Source organism: Diabrotica undecimpunctata, chromosome 1 (assembly GCF_040954645.1).
Source record: "Diabrotica undecimpunctata isolate CICGRU chromosome 1, icDiaUnde3, whole genome shotgun sequence".
In the NCBI taxonomy this organism is placed as follows: Eukaryota; Metazoa; Arthropoda; class Insecta; order Coleoptera; family Chrysomelidae; genus Diabrotica; species Diabrotica undecimpunctata.
Window position 1 is genome coordinate 160,963,731 of NC_092803.1, and position 23,326 is coordinate 160,987,056.

General features: G+C 33.9%; 1 protein-coding gene across 1 annotated transcript in view; it reads left to right on the plus strand.

Annotated features, from left to right (window-relative positions):
• Positions 1-22,954, plus strand: part of LOC140432438 (putative glucosylceramidase 3) — a 74,720-nt gene extending 51,766 nt beyond the window's left edge. Inside the window, exons 8-10 of the mRNA XM_072520342.1 lie at positions 6,436-6,509; positions 11,778-12,055; positions 22,815-22,954. Of these exons, the coding sequence (XP_072376443.1) occupies positions 6,436-6,509; positions 11,778-12,055; positions 22,815-22,914 (452 nt within the window). The 3' untranslated portion in view covers positions 22,915-22,954. The remainder of the gene's footprint in view (positions 1-6,435; positions 6,510-11,777; positions 12,056-22,814) is intronic.
• The last annotated feature ends 372 nt before the right edge of the window (positions 22,955-23,326 follow it).

Below are 23,326 nucleotides of genomic sequence, written 5' to 3' on the forward strand. Positions count from 1 at the left end.
TAAGTGGGTACAAAACATATTAGTATTTTGTATTCTATATAAAAGCCTTCGAATGTTTGAGATCATTTGTTCGTACTAGTGGTTGTGTTTTATCCATTTCAGCCAATCCTATATTGTTTTTTTTTTGGTTGTGCTTCTGACTATAATCTCAATTCTTTGGGTGCCTGTCAAAGTTCATTAAGCTTTACTTAGGCTTTGTATAAATCATCAGCAATGAGGACAATATCGTCGGCAAGTTGAAGGTTGTTACGTTTTTCCTTAGATGATTATTCCGGTCTTGTGCCAATTGAGTCTTTTAAAAGCATAGTCGAGAACTGTTGTGAAAATCTGTAAAGATATATTTGTACTTACCTATTGTTAATTAGCAAACCAGCAGGTGTTATGTGGTTAAAACTCAAAAACGCATTTTTACGAATTTTTATACCCGAATAAGTTCAGTGTTGTACGGCATACTTTTATTTTGGTTACATTTATAATTCCTGGGTTTTATTAACCATTTTTTTCACCCTGTATCAAGGAACAAAACTATGAGAAATTCCACGAAAGAACTTTTTTATTGTTTGCCTTATATTTATTTTAAATATAAATTACAACAAATTTCAAATTTATGAAATTTTGAAATGGACTCACACAAGCAACACATTCGTGATTCAAATTTATGGTTCAAAAACCTATTTTATTTTTCGGTATACTTCCATTAAGTTCAATACGCTTGTTTCAGAGAGATTCCCGAATTTATCCGTTCCATATATAAATGCGTGATTCTCGAGAACTTCTTTAAAATACTCATCTACAGCTGCAGTGAATTCTTTATTTGATGAAAAACGATTTCCACCCAGTCATTTATTAAAGTTTGGAAACAGATAAAAGACTGGGGACTGCAGATTTGGTAAATAGGATGGATTTTTCTAACGTTCATTCTTTAGTTCGACAAATGTATCCTTTACTATATCGCAGTTCTTTACGAGTATTATGGCGGTAAACTATTTTCTCTTTGGTTCTGTTTTTTTGGTTTTTTTTCCTGGTCCAGCTATTTTTTTACCAGACTTGTGAATCGGTGGGTACAAAGTTACTATAATATTCAGCTGTTATTATTTGACCATTATTTATATTGCTGGAAAGTAATATTAAATTAAAAGTAATTTATTTAAATCTATTAAAAAATTAATGCCATATTTCTCCTAAACTACTTCGATTGCTTTACAGTTAAACAGCTTAAATTAATCTACTCCGTAGTTTTTTGTCTTATCCGTAATTATGAATTGACGAAAAATATCAAGTTGATTGTTCTAGAAATGGGCCAAGTGTTGTTAACTAAGTCTTTCTTCTACAAATTCCAAGAATTTAGTACCCAGCTGGTCAATAGGTTTCTCGGACTTATTTAATTTTTCACAATAAGTCAAAGATATTGTTAAAATTTTTTACACCGAATATTTCGTAAGAGGCTCACACTCAGTTTCCCTATATAAGTAAATTTATGAGCTGGTCTCATACAATAAAATAGGCAATAGGTCATAGTAGTGTAAATTTAAAATCGCGAATGAATTCCGCCGTTGCGTTAGAAGTCATCTTGATTTTAAAGGAGGATAGTTTTTGATCAATATCTCTACTGTATATTTTCCACTTTCCAACAAAAATGGCAAGCACTGAAATTATTGTAAATGCGATTTCTTACAATTTTTTTTCAGAATTTTTTTCATGAGTTCGATATTTTCCTAGTAAGGAAAAAAATTAGGGGCGGAGAAATAATAATTACCGAATTATCTCGTTAATTATTGACTTAACGACATAAATGTAGGTAAGCAAAAATGAAGAGAATTATAGTTTATACAATTTTGCTTTCCTTCTTTTTTTTTTTTTGCTAAAATCAATATATAAAGTCGTAGGTTTGTTCCTGTTTATGGGTTTTAGTGCTCATGGCGTCTAGGGTTCGTTATTTATAACAAAACTAAAGCATCTTAGGCATTTGGTTATATGTTTTTTAGAGGCTGTATTCAAGTTATATTGAAATAAAAATGATAAAAATTGCTTCATTGAAAGCCGAGAAAATACATTTTTTTACGTATACCGATTTTAAGAAATACGAGGAATACGAATTGACGCGTCATACAAAGGAAGGTGGAAGGCAAAAGAGCACCGGGGAGAAGAAGAGCGCTCTGGCTGAAGAATCTGAGACAATGGAGTGCGAAAACGTCAATATAACTTTTCAGAACGGCTGCAGATAGAGTCAAATGGGCCATGATGATCGCCAATGTCCTTAGGGATGGGGCACTGTCTAACTCCTCTACAGATCGTCATTTCTTCTGAGTATTGCCCATCAATTAGAACTATATCACTTAAGTTCCTATATAATGTTTGCACTATATTTATAATTTTACTGTCAATGCGCTTGTTCATAAATATTGATATTAGTTTTTCATGTCTTACTTTATCGAAAGCTTTTTCATAGTCAACAAAGCACAAGTGTAGATCAAGGTTTACATCCCGACATCGCTGAATCAATATGGTGATAGCAAATAGTCCGTCTCGAGTACCCATTCCATTTCGGAACCCGAACTGCATCTCGCTAGATAAGCTATTTAAAGTATGACTTATGAAGTCATAAAAACGATACAACTACTAAAAAATGGTCGAGCTGCAGGTCCGGAGGGAATTCCAGCAGAACTAATCAAATGCGGTACTAACAAACTGTTTGAACGATTAACCTGGTGTATAAACCAATATCTAAACGGTGCACCAGTCCCGCATGAGTGGAAAGTATCCTTCATATCATCTATACATAAGAAGGGAAGTAAACTGGACTGCTCAAACTATCGAGGTATATCAGTAACCAGTACCTTAAGTCGCCTATATGGAAGGATACTTCGAGACATTATCGAACAAGAATATAAGGAACAAGAAGAAGAGGAACAATCTGGCTTTAGAGCGGGAAGGAGCTGCACCGATAATGTGTTTGTTTTGAAACAAATAATAGAAAAAAGATCAAGTACCAATCAAGAAACCCACCTTATGTTTATAGACCTTCAGAAGGCCTATGATACTGTACCCGCTAAAAAGCTATGGAAAGTTTTGCAGGAAACAAACATTAACCACACAGTAATTAACGCCCTTAAACAGCTTTATGAAGGATCAACGTCGGGAATAAAAATTGGAAATAGACTTTCAAAAAAATTTCCTGTAAACAAGGGACTCCGGCAGGGGTGTTGCATATCCCCCACATTGTTTAAAATCTACGTGGCGAAAGCACTGTATCAGTGGAAAAGAAAGTGTAGAGGAATGGGCATTGATCTGGGAGAAACTTGCCTATATACCCTACAGTTTGCAGACGATCAAGTCCTTATAGCCAACGATAAAGAAGACCTGACATATATGGCCAGAAAACTACAGGAAGAATACAAGAAGTGGGGTTTAGAACTCAATACACAAAAAACAAAATATCTCCCAATAGGCGCAGAACTATCCAACATTCAGATGGACACAACCGAAATTGCATTCTGCACTGAATATACCTACCTAGGAATTGATTTCGACACCACAGGCACAGACAATAGGGAAATTAGAAAACGAATAACCCAGGCCCGTAGAACAATTGGATGCCTTAACGGAGTTCTTTGGAGCTCAGAAATTGGTAAAAGACGAAAATACAATATTTATGAATCTCTCATAAAAACCAGCTTAACCTATGGTACAGAGACATGGAGACTAACAGAAAGCAATAAAAGAAAACTCGAAGCAACAGAAATGGATGTATTTAGACGATCACTTCGAATATCTAGAGCAGACAGAATTAGAAACGATGAAATAAGAAATAGGATGGGGGTAGATGGATCACTGGCAACAGACATAGAAAGGAAACAACTTATATGGTATGGCCATGTTCAAAGAATGCCAGAAACAAGACTACCGAAAATCGCCATGAAATGGATACCACCAAATCGTAAGAAACGAGGAAGACCAAAAAGAACATGGAAGGAGGGAATAACAAAGGCAATGAGCTCCCGAGACTTGACCGAAGAACAATGGAATGATAGAAATTCGTGGAAATTAGGCATCGGACAACGACGCAAGACGTTTTGAAACCGATATATATATATACTTATGAAGTTCAGTGTTCGATAATTAGAGCAGTCTTTTGCTGCTTGTTTTTTAGGAAAGGTTATAAATTCTGACTTCAGCCACTGTTGTGGTATTATTCCGTGTCATCGTGTTGAATAAATCTGTGAGTACTTCCAAGTTATCCTCTTCCACCAGTTTTAACAGTTCTACTGGTATTTCATCTAATCCAGCTCCCTTATTGTCTTTAGAGTTTTTGATAGCATATTTGATTTCATCTATCGTAATCTTCTGTCTCTCTAAAGGATCTAATTCTTGTATTTTCTGTACTGTAACGTACTCCTCCCATCATCTTAATTTCTCTGGTTAATCTATTAATATTCTCTTTTTTTGTCTTTTATGTGTCCTTGCTTGCTCTAGTTCTTCTATCTCTTTACATTGTTTCATTAAATAGATTTGATTAGCTGTTTTGATTATTTCCTTAATTATTCGTTGTATTTCTTCATACTTCTGTAGATATTTTCCTTTATATTTCCTTCTTTCTTCCATATGTAATAGTATTTCTTCTGCCATCCACTGTTTTTTAGCCTCTGACCTATGTTGTATCAAACTTTCTTATGTGCTAGTGTCAGTAATGTGTTTTTTATATTATACCACTTTTTATTTACGTCCATAATTTGTTTGTTGTCAGTTAGTGTTTTTTGCATATTAACATTCACAGTATTTTTTAATTCGTTTTTTTATTTCTTCGTGTTTTAGCATTTTTTACATTAATTTTTGGTTGCTATTTTCTAATTTCAATTATTTTTAATTTTATTTTTACGTCAGCAACTAACGGATTGTGGTCTGAGTTAACATCTGCTCCAGGATAAGTTTTATCTGAGGTTATAGAGTTTTTATATCTGCTATTTACGAGTATAAAGTCTATCTGGTTTCTGACGATGTGGTTTTCAGTATGTGAAGGAGACGTCCATGTATATAGTCTTCTCTTTGAAAGATAAAATCAAGTATTGGCAATTACCATATTCTTTTCTTGGCAGAATTCTATGAGCCTTTCTCCTCTTTCGTTTCTAGTTCCTAACCCGAACTATCCAACTATATTTTCAACTGTACCTACTTTAATTTTTGCATTACAGTCTCCTAAGATGTAAGTAATATCTCTAGGTTTTGTTAACTTGATTGTATTGTGCATTTCTGAATAAAACTTTTTGATCTCATCTTCGGACTTATCAGCTGTGGGAGCATAGACTTGGATCATATTAATATTACAGTTCCGTGCTTGAATACTGATATTCTCGCGAAATCCGAGCACTGAGGTCTTGTGCGGCATACAAGGGCTCAGTGGACGGACCCTGCTCGGGTGCTCGGCCGGCGAGGAGAACAAAATTTATTTTGCCAAATCGGCAGCCGAGTGACCGAGCACACACTCTTTTCCGAACATAGAGTCGTCAGCCAAGGCTGGGGGCTCTATGGTCGGAACACACGCTTTTTTCTTTTGTTTTAGGGACTCAAGTCCCGAAGTCATGATAGAGTAACTTCAATAGAGTCAGTAATGTAAATAGGGAGAAAAGCCTAGATGTGGCTACCCCTACAGTTAGGTGGCATAACCACAGTCATTAAAAACAGAGGGTGTTCCATTACCCAGGACACCTTAAGTAACTTTCAGATCATAAGCCTCCTTACGTAAGTCACACGATGAGGAGGGGTGGAGGAAAAACCTGGGGGTCAGATAGGTACCACTTCGACTAGCGAAGTGTGACCGGTTTGATCTTCGGACATGTGGATCCCATTCTTAGATTGGTATACACATGTTCCTAGGGGCAGGGTTGATCACTGCGTGTGTGTGTGTTGAATTTTTAGCATTATTATTCTTTCTGAGATTTGAATCACACCTAGCACTGATTTTCTAATAGTGTTGCTTATGGTGAAAGCTACTTCGTATCGATGATCAGTTTTGTCTCCTCCAGTGTAATAGATATTGTAGTTATTTATTGACGCATGTTAATAATACATAAAATGAATTTAGTATGTAGAACATTAAAAACAATAATTGTGTTTTACTTAAAAGCTGAGAACTACGTTTTTATTAAGATTAGTCAGTATTTTTATTTGACCTAATCGCCAATAAATATTAAACAGTCGTCTTATTAAAACAGCACAACAGATTGTACAAAAATCTAGAAACATACCGAATGATATATGAATCTTCAAATCACATATGTCTTGCTATACGATCCCATTTAAAATATGTTTACAAAATATCATCCGCTTGCTATTTTGTCTATATTTATCCAAAAACTTATTCATTTATGTTTTATAGTTTAGAAAATAATTGAGACTTTAGACTCGTACTGTAGATGTGTAATATATTATTGATTTTAGGTGTCGAAGAGGAGTTTAATGTGTTGCTTGGTTCGTGGGAGAGGGGAGAAGCTTATGCAAATAATATAATTCAGGTTAGTAAACTCTTTTGATAAAATCTCCGCATTCAAGCAAGATTTAGATGTGCTCTGTTATCATAAAAATTTCCACAGAAATTGAACTTTCAAAGAAAATGTCAGTTTTATTCTTGTTGTATTTCAAGTTTATACGTAATATAAGAAGTTTTAATTGGATAAAAACTAAATGTCACGGCTAAATACAGTAAATCAGAAATACAACTAATTTATTTTTAATTAGCAAAGAAACTTTTAAATTTACTTTATTTATTTTTTTATAGCCAAATTTGAGGTAGATATAGTAAAAATTTTAAAGGAAAATTAAAATTCCAAAGACAAACAGAATAATATTTTAAAGAAATTTAGCAATTATAAGTTACTGACGACATTTTCCCGTGATTGTTAAAATTTGGAATAACAATTAAGTCAATCGTGTTACGTTAAAAATTCATCCGAAATTGACCTTCGTAATATGACTATATTGGCAGCCAAAAATGGAGTTGTAGAGGCTCAAGTTCTATTTAATTTCAAACTCAGATTTACCTGAGATTTACACCAATTTACCTCAGTTATTATTAAATAAGATATGGCCTGATAGGATAGCTTAATGTATTTTTTATTTGAGTTTCCAAGTTGGGTTAGGTGGGCAATATAAATTGATCGAGATATTTTTAACGTGAAAGCACAAAAAGAAATTTGAGCAAATACGAGTGTATGAAGAATTTTTGTAGACTGTTTTGATATTGTAATACTATAATTCCTTAAAATTCTAGTAATTCTAGTCAGAGTAAGAGATAATAAAATTGTTTAAAATATTCACTGTTTGTGTTAAAAATTACATACATACTAGGTCTTGTGCATTTTAGATGAAGTTATCCTCCTCCTCCTAAGTGCCTCCTCTGTTGAGGTTGGCGATCAATATGGCAAATTTCTCTCTGTTCTGGGCTTGATGAATCAATTCATTTCCTTTTGTGTGGGTCTAATCTCTGATGTTTCGTAGCCAAGATTGTTTCTTTCGTCCTATGCCCCTTTTACCTTCAATCTTGCCTTCTAATATTACTTGGAGCTGCTCAAATTCCCTATGGCGCATTATGTGTCCTAGATATGACGTCTTTCTAATTTTAATAGTATTGACCAGATGAGGGCGTGTGTTCATTGCTCTCAGTACTTCTTCATTCGAAGTTCTGCTGGTCCAGCTTATTCTTAGCATTCGGCGGTACATCCACATTTCAAATGAATTTAATTTAAATAAATATAAGGTTGAATGCTCTAATAAATGAACTTTGATCAAATAAAAGACATATATCGAGCACAGTTTAATTTAATCTTGCCCAAGTACTTTCGATCCCTAGATCATCTTCAGGGGCATTTCGTCAATTGCGGCCTATCCGACAAGAATAAAATGTTATAAACATATAATTGTACAACACACTATACTACAAAAGGACAAACAAACACTTTAAAATTATTGAAGAATAGCTACACTGCGTACAGAAGCCGGAGACAGAATGATGACCATTTTCACTAAATAGCGGGCTTATAAAAATAAGTATGTAAAAGAGTAATATGGGTAGTGGGTAGGAACTCCTTGGATTACCTTGGACAGTCCTATCAGGGAAAATGAATCCCTCCACAGATTCCAGGTGGTTTCTGACCCAAGGAACTAGTACCTGTTTAGGGTTCCTTGTCCAGGGTTACGGATAAAGACCACAACGGCAATCACGGCGGAGAAGGATACCTTCGGTACGACGAGAATGGCGGAAGTAGCGACCCCAGATTTTAGGGCTAGTATAAAGTCAATTTTGACCGAACGATCGCCGGTATAAGCGATTCCACTCACCTTGCCAACGGTCTCTGGATATAGGGTGGATGAGCATACGTGAGATGAGCACTCTTTTGTCTTTAGGGTGGGAAACTGTCTCCAAAAGGCAGATGAACAAAGGATGTCAACGGCATAAGAATACGGAAGGCAATGGGAAACCACCGTATTAAAGGTCCCCAATGATATCCCAAGAAAGACAAGGATGGAAAAGACATTGAAGGCAACGGCCCCTAGTCCATGGCAGGCCTTAAGTGGCCAAGAGGTGCTAAGAATCTCCGCGAAGAAAAACAATGCTAGGCACCACCCGAAAGTGGAAAAAACCCCAAAGCTACAACTGGGTACTTGTAACGTTAAAAGTCTTTTCACCGCCGATAAACTAGACAACATAATACAAGAAATGAAACGATGCGATCTAGACATCATATGACTTAGCGAAATCAGAAGGCCTAACAGTGGAAAATGTACTAAAGAAAAAGCGACACTATATTACTCAGGAAATAACCTACCCCATCATTATAACGGAGTTGCAATTTCTAGTTAACATAGCCTCAAACAAATCAATAAGGAACTTCATGGCATACTCAGATAGGGCAGCACTACTACAAGTCAAAGCCGATCCTGTTGACCTTAACATTATACAAATCTATACACTAACCTCAGACAAGCCTAAAAATGAAGTGAAACAATTGTACAGAGAGATTAAGGAGTTAAGGAGAGATCAAGAAGAACCAGACACTTATAATCATGGGAGATTTCAATGCGAAGGTAGGGCAAGGACGTGTTAAAGATTTCGTGGGTGACTTTGGCTTAGGAGATCGAAACGAGAGAGGTAATATGCTAATCCAGTTCTGTCAAGAAGAAAAATTAGTCATTGCGAATACCTGGTACAAACTGCCACCTCGGAGACTCTACATCTGCCAGTCTCCACGACATACGCATGACAACATCGTAAGAAATCAAATTGATTTGTTATTGATTAATCAGAGATACAGAAATGGATTGCAAGGAGTAAAAATGTACCCTGGAACAGATATCGGATCTGATCACAATCCCGTAGTAGAAAAATTGAAAATTAAGCTTAAGAAAATTAAAAGAAAATTCATAAAGAAAATTGATATAAACAGCTTTAAACAACCTAACGTTAAACTAAAAGTCACAGAAAAATTAAATGAGGCAATAGCGGATATCACGGCAAGATCTAAACAACCGGCCAGTATAGAAGACAAATAGAATTGTATTAAAAAAGCTATCGTAACCACCACCTAGTCTCTGATCGCTTCCCAAAAGTACAAAAAGAAGAATTGGATGACTGACGAAATATTATCAATGATTGACGACCGCAGATCATTTAAAAACAAAGACCGAACCAAACATCAGCAGATTAACCAACAAATACGAAAAGAGTGTCGCAAAGCTAAAGAGCAGTGGCTGCTAGAAGACAGGTGTGCAGAAATGGAGGAATTGGAAGAAAAACATGACCACTTTAACTTACATAAACTCGTTAAAGAAGTGGCAGGTCATACAAAACCCTGCAGTTTTAACAGTATTGTAAAGGGCAATAAATTAATTACTGATCCCAAGGATCTACTTCAACATTGGGGAAGCTACACACAGCAACTATACTCAGACAACACTAGAAGAAATTCTGAAAGTGAATATAAAAGTGAACTCTCCCATAAAAAATTAAAGTCAGAAGTTGTAAGGGAAATCAACCAGAGCAAATGGGGAAAAGGGTCCGTCAAATACCACAGGATTGGCTTCAATCAACCTTTATACCAATCCCAAAAAATCCAAACGCTAATAGTTGCGACTAATTTCGAATGATCAGCTTATTGAGCCAGGTCCTAAAACTCTTCTTGAAGATAATTCACATAAGAATGTATAACAGATGTGAAAGAGACATTAGCCCCACACAGTTCGGTTTCAGACAAGGATGTGGCACAAGAGAAGCAATTTATTGCTTAACTGTCCTACTTCAAAAATGCAGAGATCAGCAAAAAGATGCCTTCCTATGCTTTATAGATTACCAGAAAGCGTTCGATTGTGTTAGTCATTGAGAATTAGTAAGATTGCTCCAGGAACGTTCGATAGATGAGAATGATCTTAAAATCATAAAGAACCTTTATATGAATCAAGTGGCACCTGTGAGAGTAGGACTGAAATCTACATCATATTTCTCAATCGAAAAAGGTGTATGATAGAGTTGTGTTCATCCCTCCTTTTTAATTTTTACTCTGAAACGATTTTCGATAGAGCCTTAAGTAACACTGAAAATGGAATCAAAATCAACAGATAGACTATTAGTAATCTTCGCTATGCTGATGATACAGCCATAGTAGCTGATAGCCAAAAAGCGCTACAACGACTAATAGATAGAATAAACACTGAAGGAGAACGACTGGGCCTGAAGATTAATATAGACAAGACAAAGATAATGGTGGTTAGCAGAACACGAAATATGCAATTAAATATAAGAGTAAAAAATAAGAACATCCAAAAGTCCCCAAGTTCAGATATCTCGGTAGTTGGATAACTGAAGATCTAGATCCAGACATACAGATACGTAGCAGGATTAAGCAAGCCAGAATAGCATTTACTAATATGAGAACCTTGCTAAGCAACAGCAGCCTTAACTTAACGCTTCGATATCGCTTTGTAAAATGCTACATTTACTCCATACTGCTATATGGTGTAGAAACCTGGACCTTAAAGGCCAATGTGATGAACAGATTGGAGGCCTTTGAAATGTGGGTATTTAGAAGACTACTTAAAATTCCTTGGACAGATCACACAACAAATGTCGAAATATTAAATCGAATGGGCAGAGAACGAGAATTGCTGCCAATTATAAAAAGAAGAAAAACTGCTTATCTGGGTCATATATTTTGAAATTCCAAGTACCAGTTCTTAAAGCTTATTATGGAAGGGAAGGTAGAAGGAAAACGGGGCATCGGAAAAAAGAAATACTCATGGCTTACAAACATAAGGGATTGGACAAACCTCGATGCATGCACTATTTAGCCACACAAGACCGAGAGAAGTTTGCCAGAATTGTCGCCAACATCCACTAATTGGATAGGGCATCATAAGAAGAAGAAAAGAATAATATGTGGTCTACTTAAGAATCAACTATTACAGGAATTATCTAGTCCTCTCTGGCTAAATCTCGTAGGCTACATTAGTGTGTTGTATTCAATAACATTTTCTTACCTATATACTAAGTGACCGTTTTAGCATATCCGGTCTTAAACTTGCTTTTAAGGATCACTGGAATCTAATTGGAAAGACGGTCTTGTTAGTTTATAAACAATTTATATATATGAGAGGAAAGGCAATATATTGGTAGTTTTGAAATTTATGAATTTTGTTTTAATAATGAATATAAAACATATATTGTAAAACAGCTAACCATTGTTCTACCTATGCAAATCATATTAATATTGTGTATTATTGAAAATTTTAAGGTGATCAACCGATGGGTTATCGGCTGGATCGATTGGAATATGGCTCTTGACTTGAGGGGCGGACCAACGTACATCGACAACTTTGTTGATTCCCCAATCATCGTCAATGCAACAGGTCAAGAATTTTATAAACAGCCCATGTATTATGCTCTTGGACATTTCTCGAAATTTGTTCCCAGGTATTCAGCCAGAATATATTCCAGTCAGTGTGACGAAGATGTGAAAGTGGTTGCTTTTAAACGACTAGATAATGCAGTTGTAGTTGTTGTTATGAATCCGTAAGTATAAAAATGTAACTCAAAAAATTACTAAAATTATTATTCCAAATTTTGAGCATCATAATTATTATAACAATGCCCATTTAATCTAATCAGATGCTCTAGACATAAATATTTTTTACAGTTTGTGCAAGGATATCTTACTCTTCGACTTTTTTTAGTGCTGCAATAGTTACATCGCCCATGAGTAGCTCCATAGGGAGCAACTTTCTCAGTTTCTTTTCCACATATTTTAAAAAGACGCAAAGGTATTATCCTGAAAATAGTTTGCTGTTGTGCTCGTCGATGAATATGTGGGTTATTCGTTATTAATCGATAGAAGAATTTTTTTCTATCGATTTTTATTTGAGTATTTAAGGTGTAAATGACGTAAGTATTTACTCTAGCAATGTTCATGACACTATAAAAAATTATCATTGGCCAAAGATGAGTTGCACGAGCGCAATTTTAGGCTTCGCTTATTTTGTCAACAACGTCAATACCTTCTTTTGTTTTGTTGTAGTCCATGTTTATTTCTGGTTTGCCAGTTTTCTCATCAAGAGCATCATGGTAATGCATGGTCGATACTAACAGGACATTTCTTTTTCGTTTTGGAGAATACGAAACGAGCGTACACTTATCTCTAAAAGTGAACAGAATGGATTTTTCTGGTCTTGCTCATAAAATTTGGGGAGGTATGTCACGTTTATTTGGACGTAATGTCCCAACTGTAGAAAGACGGTGTTACCTTAGTATTTTCGTCATAGGGAAGCTGATAAAAAAGTTGTTAAGCGTGACATTAGTATTTGATCCCAAGGTAGGTGAACAAAGATGAGGCACTAATGCCAAATTCGAAGTATCCTGTTGTAAGGATGCGGCAGGCTGTTTTCTTATGTACACTTTCAAATTTGCAGTATAAAATATTTTATGTACACTTTCAAATTTGCAGTATAAAATATTTTGGCATCCACTAAGGCATATATTTTTATTCCGTGGCGATTCGGTTTTTTAGGTATATAAATTTTGAAAGCTCACTTAGGTACCTCAAAATACTTTAAGTTTTTCGTCAATCTTGATGAATCTATGAAACATATTGTAATGTTGGGACAAATTGGATACAAACTCGTCGTAAATTTCCCTAATTGGAGCTAATTTGGTAACATACTTTTTTGCCTGGTAGCTTTATCGTCTAAACTAATCCTCAGCGTTTCTCCGGTTATCTTTACTAGCACCAGAAATATATAAAAGTCCCAATATTGCTTTTATTTCTAATAAATCAGTCGATCTAAACAAACACGATTTTGCAAAATGTCATAGGCTTGCATTTATATAAATTTGTTGGTGTAAGTAACAATTCTTTTCAATATCTCTGGAGAAAAAAATTATTCTCATATTTCTAATGCTTTATTTTTATGTCTTAAATCTCGCTGAGGTCCAAGTAAATGAGTGACAATATTTTCAGCGCGTTTTCGAACATTTTGTGCTTATTCAGGATATTTTCACCACCTGGTAGTTCCATCTTGCAGCTTGTTCGACTAACATTTCTTCAGGAATAGGTGAGTTTTGTTTATTTTGAAACCCCCTTCCGAGTATATATCCTCCATAGTTTCTATAATATAGTCGTCTATCAAACTTTCATCATTGTGTAATATTTGATTAGTAGAAAAGTTAGGAATTTTAAAATACCAGAAAAGACGATTTCTACGTATTTTAAAAATGATTACTGTTTATCTGAATGCACCAATCTATGCTATTTTTAAAAATTTCCAATGCATTTGGCAACATTCATGACTTTTCAATTGTTCTATTTTTTGTGGTAATCATATCTTTTAATTCCTGAATATTGGCAGGTTCTGTTTTATAAACGATGTTTTTTAATTCACTCCACAGGAAATAGTCAAAATATTCATGCCTAGTGATCGCAGGGGCCATTCGATAAAATTACGCCTGCCAATCCTTCTTCTGGGAAACATATTATTTAGGTATTGACTCCTGCGCATAGTGAAAAGGATCACCATCTTGTTGCAGCCAAATATTGTCGTTTGAGATATTGTTATTGTCTGAAGGTTTCCAATAATTAAATTTCTATGTTAAAATGTAATTGACTTACTTGGATTTGAAAATAACCAAGGCAACTCAGGTGTAATACTATTTTACAATAAATCTAAATATTTAAGCTTCCCTCAATGAAAAAAAACCACTTATTTTGTCGCCTAATATTCCAGTCCATACATTAAGTTTTTCTGGATACTGTGTGTGACCAGTTCTTCATAAATTAAAAAAGTGGCCCTATCGCAAAACAATACCTAAAAAATATGGATTGTTTTAATCGTAACATTTTTTATCATTTTGTCTGCAAACTCCTTACGTCTATCGAAATGACAACTCTTGAACTAATCTTATTTTATAAATTGGAAATCGAATTCGGGATTTGGCCCAAATCTGTATTTTTTAAACGTTGCAAAACAAGCAGACGACGAATGCACTGGAATGAGGATTAATAATTTGCATCTACGTCATGCCAATTCATCTAAGCAGAACTCCCTTCGTACAAACGATTTCTAATACTCCCTACTAGAGTAAAATGTAAAATAAAAATAAAATACTAGTTAATATTTTTTGAGATCGATATACAACCTATATCATTTTTTCATTTTTTACGTTTTATGTAATTAAAAAATAGAACTACAAAATTTAAGCCTGCCACCTATTCATCCTACCCCAGAAAGGTAATTTTTTCGTTTTTTTTTTGTTTTTAAATAGGTTGCAATTAATTTAAAAAAATTTTAAAATGCGCACGCCCTAAAGAAGCTCTCTTAAAAACAGTGTTTTGAATTTTTGAAGATGGCACAAAATAAAAAAATATGGACCGCGAAGAATTGCATATCCACCTCGAAAAAAAAGTTATACGCTTTTTTCGAAAAATAAATGTATTTTTAGGTTATGTACACTCAACATTAGATATGCATCAACTTAGAAATCCCAAGATAAAACTTAAGCTTACAAATAGCATTAATAGTAATGTTGATTTAACAACCAATACTGATGATATTGAAAGAGACTGGATCAACTTAAGGGACGCTATATGCAACGGTGCGAAAGAAGTCATTGGTGACTACGAGCGGAAGAAGAAGAACGAATGGATGACAGATGAAATATTACACCTTATGGACAGACGAAGGGAAAATAAGAATAATCCCGAACAATATAAAGAACTGGACAGAACTGTCAGCAGAAAGATAAAAGAATCCAAAGAGAAATGGTTACAAGAAAAATGTCAAGAGATAGAAGAGCTAAAACGAAGACACGATAGTTTTATATATATAATATAATAGTCTCCCGTTTTATACTGCTGTCGCGGCTTTGGGAGTATAGCAGGGTAGTCTGCTATATCTAGGGCCTACGGTATACAAGGAAGGTAACATAACAACTGTTAAAAGGAGGAAAGCGTCATACCTGAGCCATGTGTTCCGTAATGATAAGTACAGTCTGCTACAGCTTATCGTGGAAGGCAAGATTGAAGGTAGAAGAGGTTTGGGCAGAAAGAAGAAATCCTGGCTGAGAAACTTGAGAGAATGGTTTCAAATACCAGAAGCTGCGAACATAATACATGCGGCACAAAACAGAGAAACCTATCGTTTGATGGTCGCCAACCTTCGGTAGAAGACGGCACATAAAGAAAAACACATAACCTAATGGTCTATAGAAACAGACAAACTGCGGTGAGTCTTATTTTTTAATCACACAAAAAGTAAAATTATTTTAAAATTGATTCAGGTTGTGTCGAGGTTAAAAAAATATGTTTACCCCCGCCAAACCCCTTAAAAACCGTGAAAAACATGGTTTGTGGGTGTTTTAAAGTTGGCAAAACCCCCAAACCACTTAAAAAACAACTTTTTTGGTTCTTAAAGATGACGCTTCATACGGAAACATTCTCATCCGTATGTATGACATTAAATTTTTTCCTCTTTTATATATAATATGTGTAAACTATTATATACCTCTATCTAGGGCTTCATTAAATGTTTTTATGACTCAAGTTCGGTCTGCCTTTACCTGATTATAATACACGAACAGCATCATCCGCACAATAGCAAGTTATTTGAGTTTATATTTTTTCTCTTTCATCATTACTCCTGAAATAATAATACTTACCTAATTTTAGAACCGTTCGAGTTAGAAATCCCCTTTAGATTGTCTCTTTCTCGATTACAAAGTCGTTTTCAATCTACTTGACAAATCCCTAAACTCTACAGCTTATATAAGATTCCTTTTCTCTACCGCAGTAAGGGTATAATTTTTTCTTCGGAATTTTGTGAGCATTTCGTAAGAGTGCCGATATTACATTTTGAAATTTAATATTTTTTCAAGTGTTGCCGTAAAAAGACTTGAAGTTTGAATACATGTTTTACATCAAAGATTTATTTTGATTCACTGATTTATTTCAACTAAAAAGTGTAGTATATTTACCATTATATATTTTTGAATAATTTTGAACATAAAATGTAAGAGATTTCTTATTGCAAACAAATTAGGTATATGGAGTCCAAAATAAATACTTCTAGCATTATGCTGATAAAGTTCTGGTCCAAATTAAGCGTTTTTTAATTGTCCCATTTTAGTGTTTTTCTTTTAAACTTTTTGTTAAAAATCGACAAAATTATGTTAATTTTGTTTTAGTTTTCACTCTTCTTTATAAATGTTTTTATGAATAAGACCATCCAGTGTAATTATGTTAATTTTTTTTAGTTTTCACTCTTTTTTATAAATGTTTTTATGCCTAAGACCATCCAGTGTTGGATTTTTTCAACCACATTCCTTATCCGCAAACTAATCCTTGCGTCTTTTTTTCTTCCAATATTATATTTATTCTATCCGTTTTCGCTTTAGTTCTTTTCTTGCTATTTCTTAGTCTTATTTAAAATCTTCTTTTATCTTTCTAGTTCTCATGGCAATCATTATTTTTTCTACTTCTTTTTTTAAATTTCCATTTAAATTTCACTAGTTCCTCTTTAATATCTTTCTGTCGTCTTTTTTATTCAGTTATTTGTTTCGATCTATAAATATACTTTTGCCTTTATATGATTTCCTGTACTCTTGTGATTTTATAAATATCTAAATTTGTAATGTTTTAGACTTCTAAACTGTAAAGAAGCCAACTAGGAACTAATAATTAAATATTCCTGTTATATATTAAGATATTGTGGGGTTTTTTCTACCTTAAACCTTAATGTTATAAATATTGGCAAAGTCAGTCATTTCTGCTTTTAATTTTTGTTTCCTAATTGTTGTTTGTTAAGTTTTATAAGTTTTTTCATAACTCTAAGATGAAAACATAAAACAAACAAAATAGAATACTAACGAATCTATATACTCATTAGAAAAGTGCAGAGAAACTAAAGAAAACTGGATGCCAACGAAATGCCAAGAAATAAAATAAAGTCAAGAAAGATACAACACCTTTGCACCTGTGAAAAAAATTACAGGCAGACACAGAAAGTGGCAAGACACTATATAAAGAAATAATAATAACGAAATAATTACATGTACAGAAGACAAGCTGGCGAGATGCAATGAATTTATCCAAATACTTTTTTAGGACGATAGACCTTATGATCTACCATCCACAGATATTATTAAATTAAGAAGGTACAGAATTAATCAAAGAGGAAGTTATTTATGCAGTAAATACTTAGAAAAAGGCAAAAGCCACCAGTCTAGACAATATCAATGTCGAAGTACTTAAATTAATTGCAGAGACCCAGGGCTAGATTTGATTCCTATTCAATAAGATATAGGACACAGGTAAAATATCATCAGACTTAATAAAATCAACAATCGTAGCAATACCAAAAAAACCAATTCCTAACAGTGACATAAATAACAAATATTTAGCTTCATATCTCATGTCTTGAAAATGATTCTCAGAATCATCCATAAACTAATTCACAAGAAGCTTGAGTTTCAGATGATTGTCACTGAATTTGGATTTCAAAACAGACTGGCAACATGAGTAGCTCGTTTTCCATAAACGTGTTAGCACAAGTATGCAGACACAGACATAATTGTAGATGTATATGCATGTTTTATAAATTATCGAAAAGCATTTGACTACGTTAACCACCAAAAAATGTTTGAAATTCTACGAACAAATATAGTTGGCGAACAAGACCTGCCAATTATATCAAAAATATATTGGCACTAAACGGCAACGATCAAAATAGAGCAAACAACATCCGAAGATATACGGATCAGACGGGGAGCGCGACAGAGATGCATTTTATCACCACTAATATATATACTAATATACCGGCCTAATATTAAGCAACGCACAAAAACTGCAAAAAGATATAATATCAAAATATTTCAATTTAAATATTTCTAATATATCTAAGATTTTAGTATTTTCAAACAAACCAATAAAAATACATTTGAATGCCAAGAGACAACTATTGGAACAAGTAACTTCTAAATAATTGAGAGCAAATATCAACAGCCCATGTAACCTAAAAAATGAAATTCTATTGAGAATTGAACAAGCATGAACATGAAAACATTTTTTTACAAAACTAGACCTTATTCTGAAGATCAGAATCTAAATGAGCATATGTTACGTTTTCTCGGTCTTGATTTATGGCTGTGAAAGTTAAACAATGAACTGTGAAACAGAAAAAATGGACAGATGCCTTTGTGAGATGTTTATATAAATATGTAAATTGACTGCAGTAGACAAAAACTTAGACTACTTAACTCTCATAAAACTAAAGTAATAATACCCATATATATTTATAACAACAAAATCAGCAACAATATTATTAGATCTGTTTTGAACTGCTACAGTGATGCCACATTTATATACACATCGTCATGCTACCTCTTCTGTCGACTGCTGGACATAGGTCTCTCCCATTTTTCGTCACTTTACGGTTCTGTGCGTCTTGTTGCCATTTCTAGGATATTCGTCTAATGGCGTCCATCCAGCGTGTTAATGGTCGTCCTCTGCTGCGTTTGTGTTCTCTTGGGTGCGAGTCAATTAGTTTTCTGGTTCATCTTGAGTCTTTTAGTCTCGCTATGTGACCTCCCAATTACATTTCAGCTTGGCTATACGTTCGACTACATCAGTGGTACCGGTTCTTTTCCGTAGGTCTTGGTTCCTTATTTTATCTTTTTTGTCACGCCGAGAATTAATCTTTCCATGCGCCTTTGTACCACTCGCATTTTTAGTGCTGTTGTTTTTATGAGAGTGATGACATTATTATGACATACTCCGTATGTTATAATAATAAGAACGCATTGCATAGGCGACGCATGGTTCATTAAAAGACATCTTTATGAATGAGTGAATGAATTTATATACACAGATGCATCTAAATTGATAGAAGGGACTGTCTGTGCTTATTTTTACCCTTAATAGGTTCCGAACCTTCAAGAAACTTTCCAACGAGTTTTAATGTTATCGGCGGAAGGATTGGCCATGCTCGAGGCGTTGTAATATGTTAAAAATCCTTATATTAAAAAAACGTTAGTTCTTTCAGTCCAAAGAAGATAAAAAATACTGTTTTGCGCAAAACATTTAGTAATCCTTCTATATTTTTAATAAAGGATTAGTTAAAGCATCTGGCTTTAACACAAAATTTATTTAGGTTAAGGTACATATTGGACTCATAGATGATGAATATATGTAGACTACTTAGCTAAGACCAGTGTAACATCAGGCACTTAATTGTCATATTCTTTATGTGTATCGGATTCCGTTACAATTTAAAAAAAACAATCTATTGACATGGAAAGGTCAATGGAATCGTTAATCGTTAAATCGACTACACTTTGAACATGCGTACTAACCAAGTCGTTTATTTAAAATAAATGTGATTGACGACCATAATCGCAAGTATTGTAAGAAACTGGGTGATCTTTATAATATCTTTTTTGAATGTCCTATGTTTCAAATTTCAATTTCAATCATATTTCAAATTAAAAATTTAAATAAATTTAATATGTATGCACCATTTAATATTCAATCTATGCTGGCTACAGGCTCATAATAAAATAAAATATCATATAGATTGCTTGTCAGAAACATGGAATTTTGCCTGACCATGCAGAAGTTTAAATTTGAATTCTTCGTTTAACCTAAATGTTAGAACACCTTATCCGTGGTTCTGTTTTGTTTGTCTACTAAAAATTTTTTTATGGCCCCTATACGAGAATTAAGTGACTCCGTGTGATATTTATTATATTTCATCATCAACATTCTGGCTATACAACCCTGGGTCCTAGTCTTCCCAAGAATTTCTCTCCAGTCGTCCCTATTCATCGCCTTCCTCTGTCAAGCACGTAATCCCATATTTCTCAGGTTTTTATAGATCTTGTTAAGGAACCTTGTTCTAAGTCTTCCTCTTCTTCTCCGACCAATGGGTCTATCAAGGAGCGGTTTTCTAGCTGGATCATTTTGTTCCATCCGCATTACATGCCCTATTTACCTCAAACGACCTATTCTAATATATTTTAAGATATCTTGTTTCCGGAAATATTCTATAAAGTTCGAAGTTGTATCTTTTTCTCTACACTACATTGTCATTCTTGTGTCATTCACTGCTCCATAGATTCGCCTTAGTACTTTTCTTTCGAAACATCCTAACATGTTTTCATTACTTTTTGTTAGAATCCAGATCTCTGACCCATATGTTAGGACTGTGCGTATTATTGTTTTGTACAGTTTCATTGTATTTTTCAATATTTGAGTATTTTGAATTGTGGATTTAGAGATTGAGCCCAAAATAGCATCTGTTGGCCGTGCAAATTCTGCGGTTTATCTTTGCGGTAGTATTATTTTCAATGTTAAGGAGCGCTCCCAGGTATACAAATTCGTTCACTGTTTTGATGACGTCGTTTTCTATAATAAGTGGCCGTAGGATTTGTGGTTATGTGCTTATTTTTATATACTTCGTTTTGTTGGTGTTTAGTATTAAACCCATATTTGTAGTTGATTCTTTTAATGCCTCTCGTGCAGCGTTTTTTATTTTCCCAACAATATTGATTTCATCAGCATAGGCAAGGATTTACTCTGATTTATTTTATATTGAACCAATGGCTGTGATTTGTGACATACGTATTACTTTTTCCAGAGCCAGGTAAAACGGTATACAAAAGAGATGGTCTCCCTAGCGCAGCCCGGTATTTGTTTTAAAAGGCTCAGACAGTTCCCCTTGAATTCGTACTCTACATTCAACTTTTTCAAGAGTTAGTTTTGTTAAAATTACCAACTGATTAGGTATTCCTAGCTCTTTCATTCCTTTGAACATTTTCCTTTTATTTACAAAGTCGTAGGCTGTTTTGTAGTCTATAAATATGTGATGGGTATTCATGCCTTATTCCAGTGTTTTTTCTTAAATGTGTCTCAGGGTTGCAGTCTGATGAGTTGTCGATTTACCATCTCTGAACAGAGCCTGGTATTTTTCTTCTACCCGTTCTGCATATAGTGCCATACGGTGACATAGTACTGTGGAAAATATTTTATACGCTGCATTTAGAAGCGTAATTCCTTTGTGGTTAGAACATTCAAAGATACCTCCTTTTTTGTGTATAGTGCAAAGTATTCGAATATCCGGGAGGGATTTTTGTGTTTATATTTCTTTTATAAGCTGCCGTAATTTCATAATGTTATGGTCTTCTTTATATAGTTCAACTGGGAGATTATCTATTCCGAGTGATTTGTTTCTGGCTAGTTTTTTAACTGCATCTTTAACTTCAAGAATCATTGGTGGTTTATCCTTCTTCTCGTATGTTCCCCTTACCTCATCTCTTTTGTCTTCCAGATTTTCTTCTTGTGTCTGGTTAAAGTATTTCACTCATATATTCAATACATCTTTCCTTGTTGGTAATAGGTCGTCATTCTGACTTCGGCATTGACTTGTGTGTGCCTTGAATACTTTTTTTCTGCTGAGGTTTTTTTTATATATTTATGTTTCTTATTTAACTGGTTTGGTTTTTTCTTTTATGTATCTTCTTTTCTTTTCTTTGTCTGATAATTTTTTACAGTTATTCTAGTTTATCGGGTAAGCATCTTTCTGTAGGCCTTATTTTTTTCTTTAGTTGCATTCTTACATTCATCGTCAAACCAATGATTTTACGGACACAAATTTCTGTTTCTATTTCATCTTTCGCCTTATTGTATTTTATTCTATTAATTATTCGTCAATTTTATATTGAAGATAGAATTGTGTATTTGTTTAGTTAGAGAATCTATTGCAACTGGTTAAATGACTAACGTTTATGCCATTACAAAAATACTCATGTATTTTATTTTTTAAATAGAAAAATTATTATAGTCTATCAATAACTTTTCTTTTAGTTTTTGGACAGATTCTGAAAAAGTTTATCCATCACTGATATATCACGGAATAGATCCAAAACGCAAGAACTATCTAAACATAGTACGGTTTTGCAAATACAAACACAATGCTCTACAAACACCTTTCTGTAAATTAAATTCTGTCGTTTGTTGTCTGATTTATAATCGTATAAATTTCTACACTCACGTTCGTAAGTTTTTAACAGTGTGCTTCTACTATTTTTTAATGCTGATTTTTTAAGATGCATAATAAAGCCTCTGTAGTCATTAATTGGTAATGTTCTATATTTGATGCCATTTAAATCTATCGATTTTGATTCAGATACTTTTAATTGGATGACATCAAATTGATTTGATTCTCTTATTATTTAGAAAATGTTTCTGTGAATATATAATAGTAATACGTTTTAATTTGTTTTGTTTTAGGACAAACAGTACCCAACAAAGAAGCTTTTATGACACAATCAAAGGAGAACTAGTATTGAATTTGTCACCTCGTTCAATAACTACATTTTTGTACAAATAATGTAAATAGTTATATTTATTAAAGTTTTGTTAAGAATATATTTCTCTCTAGTCATTTCATCATTACTAAGTGTCGAGAAAAAGTATATGTTAACAAACAGCTGTCAGAAAAAATTGAAATTAGACGTGGAGTGAGACGGATGCGTATTGTCGCCAATTCTTTTTAATGCCTACTCCGAAGAGATCTTGAAAAACGCTCTTGATGGTGAAACAGCTGGAATAAAGGTAAATGGAGTTCCCATTAACAACATTAGATATGCGGACGACACTGTGATCTTAGCCGAAAATATTGAAGATCTTCAGAGACTGGTAACCAGAATAGCGGAGTATGGACAAGAGTACGGTCTAACAATGAACGTTAAGAAGACATAATTAATGAGAATATAAAAAACTCAAAGAAATAACGAGAATCT